Here is a 15,965-nt window from a genome sequence, read left to right on the forward strand (position 1 = left end):
TGCCACACACACGAGCACTTACCATCCCACACGCGTTGTCCTTCCCATGCATCTTCTTGGGCTGTGCAAGACCCTCATGAGGGACTTTTTTTGTAAAATAACTGGTCCTGACTCTTCTTAGTACCCGATTAGTCTGTGCCGTTCCTGCCTTCCCAAATCCCATCCTTATTTTCACTTCAACCAGCCTCTCCCTCATATTCCTATGGCTCCCAATTGACCAAGTTACACGTTCATCCACCTGGGCAATGTGGCAAAGAGGCAAGAACCTGCTGATTCCCACTGGTTTGGGTATCACCCTGCACAGAGAGAGCAGAGCTCTTTTGTCCAGTACCCAACCCATTTCAGACATGGCTGCAATGACTTATCTGCTCTAGGGGATCCTGCTCTAGCAAAGGGGTTGAACTAGATGATCTCCAGAGGTCCCTTCCACCCCCTGCCATTCTGTGATTCTGGGACACCCTGCAGCCCGTGTGTCTGATGCCATTCCCATAAGCCACTGACATGCTGAGTTGGTAAATAACCCATTTATTTTTTTTTCCAAGAAAGCAACATCAGCTCATGATTTCCAGGTATAAACTTTACAATACCAACATCAATCTTAAAATATTATATAATAAAATTTACATCAATATGTAAAAAGCTGCAAGTTAATGTTTTAAAAAGTCATTGTCTTAGTTGTAATTACATTTGGGGCTGGGGGGTGGGAAATCACTCTGCAGGAAACGTACAAACTCATTTTTAAAACGCTTTGACTCTTCCAACAGTACAGTTAAACATAAGCGTTCTTGTCAAAGTGCTTTGGTGGGGTTTTGTCTGGGACACTGTTGTGGACCTTTGTACGAGAAGACATCACAGATGCGGCTCCATTATATGCATAACCCCTCCTGAAAAGAAAAGAGAATCAACTATGTACAGCTTACCCCACAGACAGGCAACATCTTTGTACCCAAGCATTACAGCAACATAAAACTAGAAGAAATGTACAGGAACGTACCTATACATTTCAGGGAAGGGGGCAGGGAGGGACGCCTTCCTTGGTCTCATTCTGGTTTGGCGTTTCCCCTCCAGCAACTTGCTTTGCAATTCACTTTTATAAAATCTCATATCCCCTCCTTTAAAGCCCAGTAAATTGGGTCCCAATCCTGAAATATTTAGGCTGTGGCAGATCCTATGCTGTGCCTCTTCATTATCACCCCTCTTCTGCTGCTGGAGGTCTCACTGCCACCACCACTGTCCTTTGCCTCTCTTACTTTTGATCTGATGACTTGTGTTTAAATAAACTATTCACATCTGTAAGGTGACCTGGCCACTTTTCCTAAACCAGTGAATGCAATTTTTTTCCAGCTGTAGTAAATTTATCAACCATATATAACACAAGTATTTGTTCTGAGTCAATACATTTTCCTAATTACATTAATGATAGAGTATTATCCTTAAATCCCATTATTTTCTTTCATCCAAACAATCCTTCTCCTCACTACAAAGTGTTTTGGAAAGTAATCAAGCCACGTCCATATAGTAGGTACAAATGCTCTAGTATTGATTTCTATCTGTAAGTACAACTTGTATTTTACCTTGGAGAATTACTGTTTTCAGCTATTGAGAAGCAGAATATACTGCCACCAATTATGCAGAGTGAAGCTCCAGCCCATCCAATGAACAAAGCTGCTCCTAATTCATACCTACAGGAAGTTAATAAATGAGTTTAACAAAACAGATCATGAACTTAATAGTTTTTCAGAACAAAAGAACATAATTTTATTTTTTCCTGAATAACTTTCCATTGACGTACACATTATTCATCGCAAAATCAGCAGCTCTGCTGTTCACCCATGTTCTTCTCATTATTTCCCTCTTACTCAAGAGCCAGGCTTTGTCCCTGTGGTCACTTGGGCAATGCTTATCTCCACACACAGCCAGCCAGGGTGCCTGGCTTTTCCACATCTCCCCCTGGACTGCTTGCCTGTGGGTTTACATGATTCCCTGATCCGTGTACAGCAGAGTTCCCACCCCCTTGGACAATGTCAGGTTTGTTCCCACTGGCTTCCAAGCTGGACTGAGGCTTTCACTGAGCCAGGGACTAGAGCTGCTGCCTACAACTCTCCACCCTACTTCTTGGCATCTCTCTCCCTCCCTTTGCCACATTCCAGACCTGCTTAAAACGTGAGGCTTTTATACCTGTATTATAATATGCATGTGCAATATGGATACACACACATATGCAATGTGTATCTGATACCTGTATATGCAGATATGCATGTACATGCATACACACGCAGATGTACATGTGTGTACACATGTACACATGCACACATGCTTGTGCTGGCAGCTTTCTGCTCTCATTCTTGTGGTTGGATTCAGGCTGGAAGACACAGCTCCCCTCTGAGCCGTTGTGCACAACTCCAGGTCACCAGGAATGGTCTCCTCTGCTGCCTGGGGTGGCCACCATTTGTTTGAGAGGAGATGGTGGTTCTTGAGACATGCAACTATACAAGGGTAAGTCCAAGTTTCTAAAGCAACAGTAGTAAACTAAGGAAAAGAAGAGCATGGGGAAAAGATTCCTTCCCCTGCCTGCTCAAGCTCAGCCTCCACAACCTGAGCTCTCGAGCTCCACGATGAGCAGCAAGCCATGGCTGCCACTTGTTTGCTCCACTCTCCAGCATTTTGCCTGAAGTGCCACTCTTTAAAACACTTTTGAGATGACCTGCCTGTGGCTGCAGGCCCAGCAGTCTCATAGAATCTTAGGGGTTGGAAGGGACCTTCATCTAGTCCAAACCCCCTGTCAGAGCAGGGTCACCTAGAGTACATCACACAGGAACGCATCCAGGTGGGTTTTGAATGTCTCCAGTGAAGGAGACTCCACAACCTCCCTGGGCAGCCTGTTCCAGAGTCTCATATTCCTCATTATTAGGACAGACGGTGCATCTCCCACTCCTTCCCTGGTCTAGTTCCTCCTGGAGGAAGCCTTTGTCTCCTCCTGACTCTTAGGATCCTCTTAGGCTCCCCTCTCCCCTATCCAGCTGCAGTTACAGGTCAGGTGGCCGTGCTGTTCAAGCCTTTGCTAGTAAGTGTGTTTATTTATTGTACATGCTGGTGACCCAGCCAAAGGAGAAGGTCTGCATGACAACCTGCCTGTACAACTGAAGGACTTGGAAGCTGCTTCCACATGGACACATCCTTATTTAACATTAGCTGACATACGAGATGGTGGTTCTTGAGACATGCAACTATACAAGGGTAAGTCCAAGTTTCTAAAGCAACAGTAGTAAACTAAGGAAAAGAAGAGCATGGGGAAAAGATTCCTTCCCCTGCCTGCTCAAGCTCAGCCTCCACAACCTGAGCTCTCGAGCTCCACGATGAGCAGCAAGCCATGGCTGCCACTTGTTTGCTCCACTCTCCAGCATTTTGCCTGAAGTGCCACTCTTTAAAACACTTTTGAGATGACCTGCCTGTGGCTGCAGGCCCAGCAGTCTCATAGAATCTTAGGGGTTGGAAGGGACCTTCATCTAGTCCAAACCCCCTGTCAGAGCAGGGTCACCTAGAGTACATCACACAGGAATGCATCCAGGTGGGTTTTGAATGTCTCCAGTGAAGGAGACTCCACAACCTCCCTGGGCAGCCTGTTCCAGAGTCTCATATTCCTCATTATTAGGACAGACGGTGCATCTCCCACTCCTTCCCTGGTCTAGTTCCTCCTGGAGGAAGCCTTTGTCTCCTCCTGACTCTTAGGATCCTCTTAGGCTCCCCTCTCCCCTATCCAGCTGCAGTTACAGGTCAGGTGGCCGTGCTGTTCAAGCCTTTGCTAGTAAGTGTGTTTATTTATTGTACATGCTGGTGACCCAGCCAAAGGAGAAGGTCTGCATGACAACCTGCCTGTACAACTGAAGGACTTGGAAGCTGCTTCCACATGGACACATCCTTATTTAACATTAGCTGACATACACAACTGAAATCACCTGTAAGCTCTTTACAAAGATGACACTGTAGAAACACCCAAATATTGCCAGTGAGCCTCATCACCCAGAAAGTTATAGTGACTTCTATGATAGGTCACAAAGGGACAAACACAGGCGGGAGAACAAAAACTTGCTTTTCTGTGTTTTCTTGAGATTCTGCACAGAGGTAAAGCACAGACTTGAAAAAAAGAAAAAAAAAAGGCATGGAGAGAATGGAGAGAGAAAAAGCCACCCCTTGGATATCTGTGCTACATGCCATGGACACCCAGGTCCAAGTAATTTCTGACTCGGGGATTAATTGCTGGAAAGAGATGGAGCTGTTACAGCTCAGACGCTGAATACTTCATAAGGGCTTAGGCCTGACTCTTCAAAACCCTGCTAGTGCTCTAACTGCCAGGCTCTTTTGCCTTTTCCATTCACATCATCCTAGGCAGAGCTTTTATTTATCACACCTTGCTAAAAAGGATCAGATTCCCCCAAACATTCTCCATACCCAGTGTGGCACTTAGGAACCCAGAAAAGTCAGCACAGACCACTGAGGTGCTGGACAATACAGGTGGACCAAGACTCAGGAAGGCTGTTGCTGTAACAACTTACTTGCCAAGACCATTTGCCTAGAAAGTGGGAAAGACAAGTTCATTTCCACATTTCCATCTAACAGCATTAAACAGTTGGCCAGGGGCTAAGGTGAGAGAGATAAGGAGACCAATTCCCATCTCCCTTCCTGAAGAATAAATCAAGGTTACATTGGGTTTAATTGGGTAGAAAAGGGTTACCCGACTGTTGCCCACTAATTGAGAAAGAAGATAAGGGGTCTAGCCTTTGTTCTGGGGATTGGTTGTATTTTTTAACATTTGTTACTATCACAGGTAGAAAGAGATTGCATATATGTACCTGTCTGGGGTGACTGCCACATCACTAGGTTAATGAGTTGCAGAGCTTGCCCAGTTAGTCTTTCTTCCACATCTTTAAACAGCTAAAAGACTTTTTGATTTACACTGGCGCTTGTGAGGAAAATTTCACCTTCTCAACTGCGTATCAACCTGTGTAAGGCTGCCTGGATTTTATCCAATCCATCTTTTCAGCATTTAAGATGCCAACTCCAACCTCCCATCAAAATCTACTATGTAAAAATACCAAATCATATGAAAAAGCCCTTAAGTAGACTGGTACCTTCAGAAAAAAAAGAAAAAGTAAAAAAAAAAGATAGAGGAGACAGGGTTTTTTTGGAAGAAATGAATGCACTTGCTGTTTTTCCCTTCCCTCTTTATCATTAAAATCTTTGTGGGAAACACACCCTTCTGTCCATATAAATCTTAATGAAACTGGTTGAACCAAAGCAGCCACTCTCTGAAGCCTGTGGCTGCGTATCCACTGTCTCCAGCCAGTGAAATCAAGCTGATTAGAGATTGCTTAGAGATCACTGGAAGCTCAGGAGGGAACAGGGCATTGATGAAGTGGCTTTAGAGGTGGTGATTGCTGAGGCCTACAAGAATTCAACTGCAGAGAAGGGAAAGCCACCTCCAACTACGTTGATCAAGCAGGTGGAAAGCAGATTCTTTGTGGTAATTCAGGGAAGCAGAATTCAGTGAAAGAAAGTGCAGTATCAGTATAGAAGAAAAATATTCTAGTTGTTACATACATTAGAAGCATGAAGTAAATTTCCAAGCACACTAATGGAAGCTTCATAAGCTAGCTGGACGTCAGCATATGTAAAGGACTTACCTACCTAGCTACCAAATCAGTCCAACTACCCAAGGGAAAAAGACATTTTGAATGTATAATTATTATGATTCTTGGAAAATGAAAAATAGGTTGAAACGTAACAGCCATTCAGAGGAAAGAGAGTGAACTGTGCATGATCAGTTCAAAGAAAGGAAGGCTGAAGGGAACAGTTCTCTACAAAAACAATGGGGAATCTATCAGATAATCTGGATAAACTAACACCATTTATCAGTAAGAATGATCTTGATTATGGAGTTCAAAATGTGGCAAGGGACAAAAAAAAAAAGACTGTAAGAGTTTTATCAAAAGTTATCAACTCTTTTTGATACAACAAAGGTTGTATCAAAAGTGACAAAATATTTTTTTAAAAAACAGCTGTGAGAGCAATGTTAGCAAGACAGCAAAACAGAAACACTTATTTTATCCTGTTAGAGGTATCTGAAGAAAAATGAAATCCATCTTGACTGCAAGTATCAAACCACCCCATGCTGTCCTTCAGACTGTGCATGTTATTACCTTGGGTCAAGCAGTTATTTTGGAGGTGTTTTAAATCGACAATGCATCAGGACAGAAAGCCCAGCCTAGTATTTCTTTCTAAGTAGAGTGGGTTTTAGGGTGTCCCCGTGATGCCTGTCACTCCTCAGTTAGGTACAGCAATTCAAACCAGAAGTCTCTTGGGCAACAGCTGTAGGTAGGTCTCTGACTCCTCCTGCCCCTGTACTTAATGAGGATGCCTCTTCCAAATGCAGAAGGTTGCGGGGACATTCTGATGGCTGGGATGATGCTAAACACTTCCTGTCATTCATTCTCCATTAATGGCATCTCAAGCCTGTGTTTGACACCACCAGAATAACTTCAGGAGAGAAATGCGTGGCAACATGTGAAAGGCTGAAACCCAAAGCAGCACCCAGTGAAGAGCCAATGCCAAATTGCCACAATATACCTGCAAAGCATATAACTAAATGCTTCTGCAACATATATCAAAGCAAGAGTTGAGAGAAGGCAACAAAATACATTACTCCAATGTAATTTACATTGGTTGAGGGAGAAAAGAGTGAAATGCCACCATTAGCTTAATCTGACACAAGGTCATTGCATGAGCTAAACCATGTGCAACTCAAATTACAACTTCTGGCTTTCCTCTCTGCCTTTATCTCTGTTCTTGCCATTATGTGTTCATGCAATTGAGCTATGCTAGTTGCTCAAGAGAAAAGTAATTTCTGTTTTACTACCTTTATTTCAATATTTAAACTGGACTTCTCATTTGTTCACAGTACAACTCTGCTGTGAGGTCTGCTTGCCCTTTCACAGAGGAACAGAGTAGGAATACAATGTAGGAAAGGGAATTCTGGCAACAACCACAGTATTTTTCACTAGGAACAGCAAGCCTGATGAATAATTAACTCCTGACTATATAGGCAGGCTCCATTTTCCTCACAGTACCTCATACCCTTGTTTCTTTTGGCGGCCTTTGGATCCTGTCCTCAAGCAGAAACCATAGCAGAATTATGGAGGAAATTAATATGAAATTGCTTTCAAAAGGCAGTGTCAGCCCTACTGCAAATGCGTATCCAGTTAATAAGAAGGACATGGAGCTCATGGAGAAAGTCTAGAGAAGGGCCACGAAGATGATCCAAGGGCTGGAGCACCTCTCCTACAAGGATAGCCTGATAGAGTTGGGGCTGTTCAGCTTGGAGAAGAGAAGGCTCCAGGAAGACCTTACAGTGGCCTTCCAGTACCTGAAGGTGCTACACGAAAGCTGGGGAGGGGCTTTTTTACAAGGACTTGCAGTGAGAGGACAAGGGGTAACATCAAAACTGGAAGAGGGGAGATTTAGGTTGGACATTATGAGGAAATTCCTTAGTGTGAGGGTGGTGAGACACTGGGACAGGTTGCCCAGGGAAGAGTTCAAGACCAGGTTAGATGGGGCCCTGAGCAACCTGATCTAGTGGGAGGTGTCCCTGCTCATGCAGGGGGGCTGGAACTATATAATCTTTAATGTCCCTTCCAACTCAAAACCATGCTATGATTCTTTGATTCAGGCTATTTCCCTTCTATAAAGAAGAAACAGAAAGGCTTGGGGTTCCTTACTGAAACCATAATTGGATCTCAGGGAAATTTACACCCAATGCTTGACATGTTCTGGAAGTAACACCAAGAAAACTTTGAAATCCTTGTCTTTAAAGATAACTTTACATCATGTAAGAAGCCAAAACAAGAAAGTCTATGATGGTATAATTTACAGACAATGTTTTCAGACTTGGTGGATAAGATGCTAATTCAAAATCCAAACACCGATTTGTTAATTGCTGCCCTTGTAGGTCCTGAAAACAGGTTTAAGGGGGGTCTTTTAGGGATGCTCCTTACTTCTGGTATGGATCCTGCAATTCTACAAACATTCGCTCCTTTAAACTGAATTACATGTCTAGTCAAAGCATTCATGCTACTGCTTGTATCATCAAGGGTTATAAGGTTTATGATCGAAATTTCAGTCATCTGAATCTAAATATCTGTCATCAAAAATCCCAGAGAGCCTGCAGAAACCTCTCTTCAAGAGGAATCAAGATTGTGCAGTACTTGACACTTCTACAGAAACCACCTTCTGTCAAAAGCTTAAGGAAATAACTTTCTTCTTTCTCATTGAACAACACACCTAATGAGTGCCTCTGTCTTGAGACATTCTTCTGCTGCATCTCTGACATAATAAACACAAGCTCCACTCCTGAGTAGCCCCATTTGCTCTGCGGCAAGTGCAGCAGAATCCCACTGAGCCACCATTAGCGTGGGCATGAAGGTTACAGAGAAATCACTGCACAAGGAAGTGTTCATTCATTAAATTTCAGCACACGGTTACTCCAGTTGGAAAATACGATTAAATAAAATTGTAGCCCACTTTCCTTCTCTGCCCAACAGGAGCAGCACCTGCTCTCAGTCTAAAGGGGCCCTGGCGTGCAGTACAAAACTTAAAGTCTACTTCTTTGAAAGATTTATGGGTATAGGAAAGTACTTACTTTTGTGCAACAAAAGAAGGATCAAAGAACTCAGACGTAATCCTGTTTGCATACAGGGAACAACTAGTCATAGAGCACAACCCTGAAAAGCATAAGACAAACCATTCAGTGGAGCCAGCAGAAGAGCTTTGGGCCTGACCCTGAAGCCAATGAAGTCACGGAGAACTGTGCGTGGAGTTCTGTGGAAAAGAAGCAGCTCTGGTATGACTTCACATATGGAGACTTAGAGAAATAAGGTATATTTACCAGAGAGTATGAAAATCAGTCCAGCTAAACAAGCTATTTTTGCTTTAGTCTGATCGGAGCCTCCGACTTTTGTGCACTTCATCCCAACCAGTCCAAAAACGGCACCAAAGAAGCCCAGGCAGACGGCGGAGATCATCAGTCCTCTGCAGGCTTGGATGTAACCTGCAGTGAGAAAGAGTAAGGCTAACATGAGAACTGGGACCACAAGGGCTTTCGCCATAGCTCCTCTCCCTCTGCACGACGCTGAGCACTCTCGACTGCGAACCGAATCGGACCTTGGCTGGACCAATGTCACCTGTCCCTTCAGTGTATTCTCTGAGGTGATCTATGCCCTTCATAAGGCATCACCACCTGAGCCCAGCTCATAACAAACATACTATGGCATTCAGGACTGCAAAAAATAATCCTGTGGCACCGGGTACAGTATCTGCAAGAAGTTCTACCTATGAGGTTTTGAAGAGCAACTCCCCGCGGTCTGCACAGTGGCTGTCACGGGTTGCAGAGTCGCTCATACTTCAGCCTGGGCTAATTGCTTGTGGCTGGATTTAGCCACATCAGATTTTGCCACCATGGCTGAGGCTGCCCTGAGCTGGAGCTCCCAGAGGCAGGGCCCTTCAGCAGGGCAACAGGTTGCTTGGCCTCTTCGCCCTTCAGCGAATATCTTGTAACTGCAATCATCTCATTTCACTGTTTACAGGGTGGAACACTGCAATCTTACACAGCTGAATAACCATCACAAGATGTTTTTCTTCATAAGCTGTTGTTGGAGCTCATTTTAAATGAAAATGTACTTCCACTATTAAGGCATTCATTCTTTTTGCTTTGATCTCCAGTGGGTGGAAATGTCAAGAGCTAAACCACATTTTCACTGCCTATTACACCCAATTTTATGTAATAATAAATAACAAAACAAAACAAAAAATCCCTCCTGCATAGAAGTCTTTAAGATATAGGAAATTAATACATGAAAACAGGAACTAGAAGACATCTAGTGAAAACAGAAGGCAGCAGATTTAAGACCAAAAGTGCACTTGCTCATGTAACAAAATGGTGGAACACCTTTCCACAGGATATGTGGATGCTGAAGTTTTACAGAGAATCAAGAAGAGACTGCAACACTCATTTAAGAGAAATCTGCATCTGGCTGGCAGGTCCTTGAGCTGCAGAAGGCTACCACTGAAGCTTGGCCATACTGCCAAGTATGCCATACTTCTGCTCTCCATACTGCCACCCACTTTGCTGCTGCTGGAGGCACATTAGCTCCAGGATGACTGCTCTGGGCTTGAAAAATGTTTAAAAAAACCCCACTGATTCACAGCTTTGCACAACAGGCAGCACACAAGAAGCCACTTGTAGCACGTAACACCCCACTTTATCAGTCCTACCAAACTTAGGTGCTGTGCTGCACGTCTGTGAACGCAACCTACTGCCATGTATCTACACCTCTTGGCACACACAGAGACTTCTTTCATTTGCAACGTGCCTCTGCAGCCCCATCTGCTAGTCAATGGAGCAACTGTAACTGTTGTACGACTCTCGTGTTGGAGTGCAAGAGCATAATTTGTGCCTGTTGAAGCATCTGTCGTTATAACCAGGTATGCTAAGTTTGAACTAGAAGGTAGACTCCTATGGTAGAAGGATGAGCCACCCTTTGGAGAAACCTCCTCTTCTCCATCCATGATAAACATAGCAGAGAGCCTAAGGTGACTCACCTCAAACACCCAGACTGTAGCAACCTAAAATTAGTCAAGACGATGACCTTTCTCATCCAGCTGGGCAGAGTAACAGTTCCTCAACAGTGACATAGAACCGTCCTCCCAAACAATTCAGTTGAAACTTGGGTGATAGGTACCCCTCTGCTTTTCAGTCAAATCCCCTCACAGAATCACAGAATGGTTAAGGTTGGAAGGGACCTTAAAGATCATCAGGTTCCAACCTCCCTGCTATGAGCAGGGACACCTCACGCTACACCAGGTTGCACAAAGCCTCATCCAACCTGGCCTTGAACACCTCCAGGGATGAGGCTGTCACAACCTCTCTAGGCAACCTATTCCAGCACCTCACTATCCCCATGGTAAAGAATTTCTCCCTAATGTCTAACCTAAATCTCCCCTCTCTCAGTTTAAAACCATTATCCCTTGTCCTATCACTGCCCTCTCTGATGAAAAGCCCCTCCCCAGCTTTCCTGTAGCCCCCTTCAGGTACTGGAAGGTGCTCTAAGATCCCCCCAGAGCCTTATCTTCTCCAGGCTGAAAAGCACCAACTCCCTCAGCCTGTCTTCACAGCAGAGGTGCTCCAGCCCTTTGATCATCTTGGTGGCCCTTCTCTGGACCCTCTCCAACAGCTCCATGTTTTTCCTGTGCTGAGGGCACCAGAGCTGTGTACGGTACTCCAAGTGTAGTCTCACCAGAGCAGAGTAGAGGGACAAAATCACCTCCCTGGCCCTGCTGGCCACACTTCTTTTGATGGAGCCCAGGATATGGTTGGCCCCTTACTCCTTTTTCTTCACTCAGGCAAAACCTGAGAGATCTCAGTAGGAAAAGGGCTTGACGAAGATTTCAAAAGGTGGCTCTTGGTTCATAAATGCTGAGTATGAAGACAGCAGTCTTGCTTTGTTATTTTTTGCTACAGGCATGGAAAACTTGACTTTTACTACTTTTGGCCCTGTGTAATGTATTACCTTGTAGCACACAGGTAAAGTGGGAGACAAAGACTGGCAAGGAAGCTATTATTTTTTGACAGGTCCAATTTATTGACACTGTTAGTAGCTAATTGACACATTAAAGTGCTGAACCATGAACATATTCACCCAGAGGTCCTCTAAACTTTTATTTATGTCTGAAACTCCTAGGAGAAGCAGGAAATACTCACCCCGACCGAAATAACCAGCATATGCTAGGAACCACCCAGCTAAAAATTCAGCTATTCCTGAAGGTCAATACACAGTTTTAAAATAGGTAGAGGGTAGTGAGACAGCAAGAAATAATTAACTCACTCACCCAGAAATAATTTTCAATTATAAACAGCATAAGCTGGAGGACTGCTCAGTTCTGCTGAATGAATAACCTTCCTCACTAAATATTTCACCGAATTGGGCAGCCCAGCCACAGTGAGATCTGTTTCAGTTCAACACAGCACTCATCCAACTGGCACACATTTTTAAAACAAAATAGATTGAAAAAAGTAATCACAGTCTACACCAGTAACATGGAAGGGCAGAAGACTCTGGTAGTCCCACTGGGATTCACCCAGTAGGTGAATCAATCACTTTAGCAACTCCAAACTCCTATTGTTTGGACCCTAGGTTAAAACTTCGTCTAGCATTTGGCTGTAAGAGTAATTAAACTTCTTTGCTTCCTAGAAAGCAAGAAAGTTTTATTGCTTATCAAGACTTCAGAGAAGTGTAAGGGGCAGCTGTCTATTTCTTCACACCCTTCCACCAAAGACTGTTCCCTTTCCAAGTATTTATTATATGTACTTGCACCATCTCCTGTAGGAAGCTTATCATTACAGACTGACCCCAACAATGAAGCTCCCAAGCAACAAAAAGCCCTATGCTTTAAACAGACAAGCAGACAAACACTACTCATAAAGTCATGTTTAGCAGCATTCCAAGGGAAACCTATTTGGTTTTGGGGTTTTTTTAAACAAATGTGTTTTGTCTTGCATTGAAATTAATCTTGTTAGAGCTTTGTCTTTCTTGCCTCACTGCTCTCACACTTGCCCCTCATGTTCACAAAGAGTTAGGAAGAATTCATATAGTCATACCATAAAACACTCAGAAAAAAATATACACAATATTCTGGGGACTGTCACTTTCACAAGAAATGCCTCTGATAGCATCTTGCAGCCTGCATCATGGGAAGTTGAAGAGGTTGCCTTACAGATACAGCACAAATTCTTTCTGAAAGTACAGAGCCACTGATTTTGTACATTTTGCTAAGATCTAATATCCTCTTCTGCATCATAAATAAATTTCTGTTCAGCTCTATTCTTCCAAAGGGATATTGGATCCAACATTGGAAACACAGTAAGTGATACATACTCTTTTGGGGAGGTGGTTTTATCGCCAAATTTGCACCTACAACCAGTAACACAAAAAGTCAACCCAAAATTATTCCAAGTCCCACAAACAGCAAGAAGGGTTTTGCCTGCCCACAGAATGCACCCTTCACAAGGGCTGGCCAAACGGATTTCTTCTACAGGAATGCATAAATGAGGCAGGGCATCCCATGTAATTCTCTCTGGTGGCCACTGGTGTGATGGCCCGGAAGCCACTGGGGCATCCCCACTGACCTGCTGCCCTATGGCAATCCGGGGACACCGTCCAAGACTGCTCCATGATGGAAAACAAAACAAAACAAAAAGGGTAAGGGAAACCACTGCTGGATCATTCCTGACTCAATCTGTGACACTGCTTTTGGAGAAGGAAGACCTCCTCCTGCGCCCCACAGGACTGTCCCAGCAACCGGCACGGCAATACTCCGATTTATCATCCCCTTATTTTGCCTCTGATCCTCTGGTGGACTGAGTAGTCACTTCAGACGAGACGTCTGGCAAAACTCAGAGGTTTACAATTGGATAAGAAACTGTTCCTGTAGCAGAGGAACTGCTCTGTGAGGAAAATCCTTTCCAGCTACATGATGAAGGAGTAGAGCGGAGCCATCTTTCCCGGAGACAACAAAAGCAGTTCTAATAATTTCCCAGTCCTGTCCTACCAATTTTTTGAGAGAACATGTTATCACTAGAATAACAGACCACAGAATCATGGAATACCAGGTCGGAAGGGACCTCAAGGACCATCTGTTCCAATCTTTCTTGGCAAAAGCACACCGTAGACAAGATGGCCCAGCACCCTGTCCAGCAGAGCCTTAAAAGCGTATCTCACCAAAAAGACAGCGATGGGGTTATTGTTTCTGCTCACAAACGTCTCAGGGAAAACAGGAAGCCAGATCTGCCCTTTTCTGTGTCTTCGAGCCCCCCACCTGAGGATGGAGTGAGGAAGTTCCCCTGTTACGGATGGCAGGGAATGGGACCCAGCTTAGCCACGGAAGCCTATGCAGAGGGAGGGGAGAGGCTACTTGAGGGCCGCGGCAGATTCAGCTTTGTGCTGACACACAAACCCTTCCAAGCTATGCGTGACGCGCTGCGGCCCTGAAGTATGCTCGGCTCTGGGGAAGGGCTGGGGTGGCAAGGGGACACACACACCCACTGCAGGAGGTAGCGGGTTCCCAGCACAGCCTGCAACCACCAGGAGAGGAGTCTGGGCTAGGCTCACTACTGAAAGCAGCCTCTGACTGCTGTGGCTGTCCCTCTGGCCCCTCCCAGCTTGCCTGTCCTGTCCTGTGGGGATTGTGTTTCTCTCTCTCCAGCCTGCCTTCCATTTGCATTGTGCCTGGGTACCAGGATCTGGCTCCACAGCACTCTGAGATGTTACTGAGAAACACTGAAGCCAAGAACCTTTCCCTGCTGATGAACAGCCTGGCCAGGAGGATGAGATGAGGCCCTTCCACATGTGCCTTTTAGATTCACTTGTGTCTAAAACGAGTTAGTGCTCTGATGACTGCTTCACTGTGCAGCAGGTGCCTCAGAAACTTGTCTCTTAGGCAAGTGGAACGTGTTACCCAATGTGTGAGGTTTCCCACACCTCGGCTTGGAGGAGGGGGTGGTAGGGACTTTGCTGTCATGTTTCTTCTCCTTTTTGGAGTGTTAAACCTGTCAAACTCTGCACACTTTGTAACTTCATTTCTCTCACTCTGAAAACGTTAACCCAGCACTAGAAGGGCAGCTAAACAATAGACGTGGTGGATCTGAAAGGTGACGCACCGGTGATCACTCCCTGCCCACCTACACACAGGCCGCAGCTCCCGGCCCAGGCCTGGGAACCACATTCTCAGCTGCTACATTATGCCATAGGGTGACTGACTCCAGCAGAGGCCAGCCAGCTCTCCCACCCCTCTGGAGGAACCAGCAAACTCCTCTGCAGCCGTGGGGATGGGTCAAGGGAAGGCCTGGGGAATGGTACTTCTGCACCCAATGGAAGCATCCTGCAGAAGTGATGCTTAAGGGCTGCCTGTGTTACCTCTTCTTAGTAGAACGACCTCTTTTAGCCCTTTGCACATAACAGTAGTGGGTTAAAGGTTTTCTGATATTGACATTAATTTGTGTCATGCTAATATTTTAATCCCTGTTATAATATATTAATCTCTGTTAGTGATATGATTAACAGACCTCCTTTTCCTTTTAAAGAAACCTTTCACACCAGAACCCACTCTCAGGCTGCGGCACAAAGGGAGCGTCTGCCCAGACTGTGAACAGTAGACTTGATTTTTTTGGGAACACCAAAGGCACTGGGACATTGTATAGTTTATTAATTCGTGGCTGTAAAACCTGGGGAAAGGTGCCATCATTTAAAAACACATTCCTCCCTTTCTTTACAGTCACTCCAGAGCCTACAACCCAATGATTCCCCTGTTTCAATCACCCGTAATCGGTGTGGATTTATCCACTGAAAGTTTAGGCATAAGTTTCCTGCAGTGACCCAGTTTCCCAGTAGGGCTTCCTGAAAGGGCAAAAATGTTTCTCCCCTTAACCAGGGCAGCATCGCAGCACCCACCCACTCAGGCTTTGGTTTCAGGCACGCTAGCAAACCCCTCAGCATTGCTTCAAAAGAGCACTGCCCCAAAACCCACCCGAGCTGTGCATCACCTCTGCATACCTTTGCATCCCTCACTGCCCCGAGCTCTCACACTGTCATTTATCAATGGAGCAATTACAGCCGAGTTAATAACCGCTTAGGGAAAAAAAAAAGAAAAAAGAAAAGAAAAAGGAAGAAAAAAGGGGACATGAATTTAAAACAAAACGACGCAAAGGCTTGTTCTTCTCCACTGACCGTTGCACGGCTGGCAAAAGCGTAAAAAAGAGGAATGTCACGACAGTGGGAAAATAAATCGGCAAGAAAAATGCGCCCGCATTCCTCCTGTATCAAATCCACACGCACGGAGTTTCCCAGCGGTGGGGGTAGGGG

General features: G+C 44.9%; 1 protein-coding gene across 1 annotated transcript in view; it reads right to left on the reverse strand.

The window, feature by feature from the left end:
• Positions 1 to 512: 512 nt before the first annotated feature.
• CLDN10 (claudin 10) overlaps positions 513 to 15,965 on the reverse strand; it is a 62,553-nt gene continuing 47,100 nt past the window's right edge. The window contains exons 2-5 of the mRNA XM_010006340.1: positions 8,939 to 9,100; positions 8,693 to 8,774; positions 1,575 to 1,682; positions 513 to 884 (exon numbers count right to left, since the gene is read on the reverse strand). Coding sequence (XP_010004642.1) covers positions 770 to 884; positions 1,575 to 1,682; positions 8,693 to 8,774; positions 8,939 to 9,100 — 467 coding nt within the window. The 3' untranslated portion in view covers positions 513 to 769. The remainder of the gene's footprint in view (positions 885 to 1,574; positions 1,683 to 8,692; positions 8,775 to 8,938; positions 9,101 to 15,965) is intronic.

The sequence above is a fragment of the Chaetura pelagica genome, unplaced genomic scaffold, assembly GCF_000747805.2.
Source record: "Chaetura pelagica isolate M959 unplaced genomic scaffold, ChaPel_1.0 scaffold29, whole genome shotgun sequence".
Lineage (NCBI taxonomy): Eukaryota > Metazoa > Chordata > Aves > Apodiformes > Apodidae > Chaetura > Chaetura pelagica.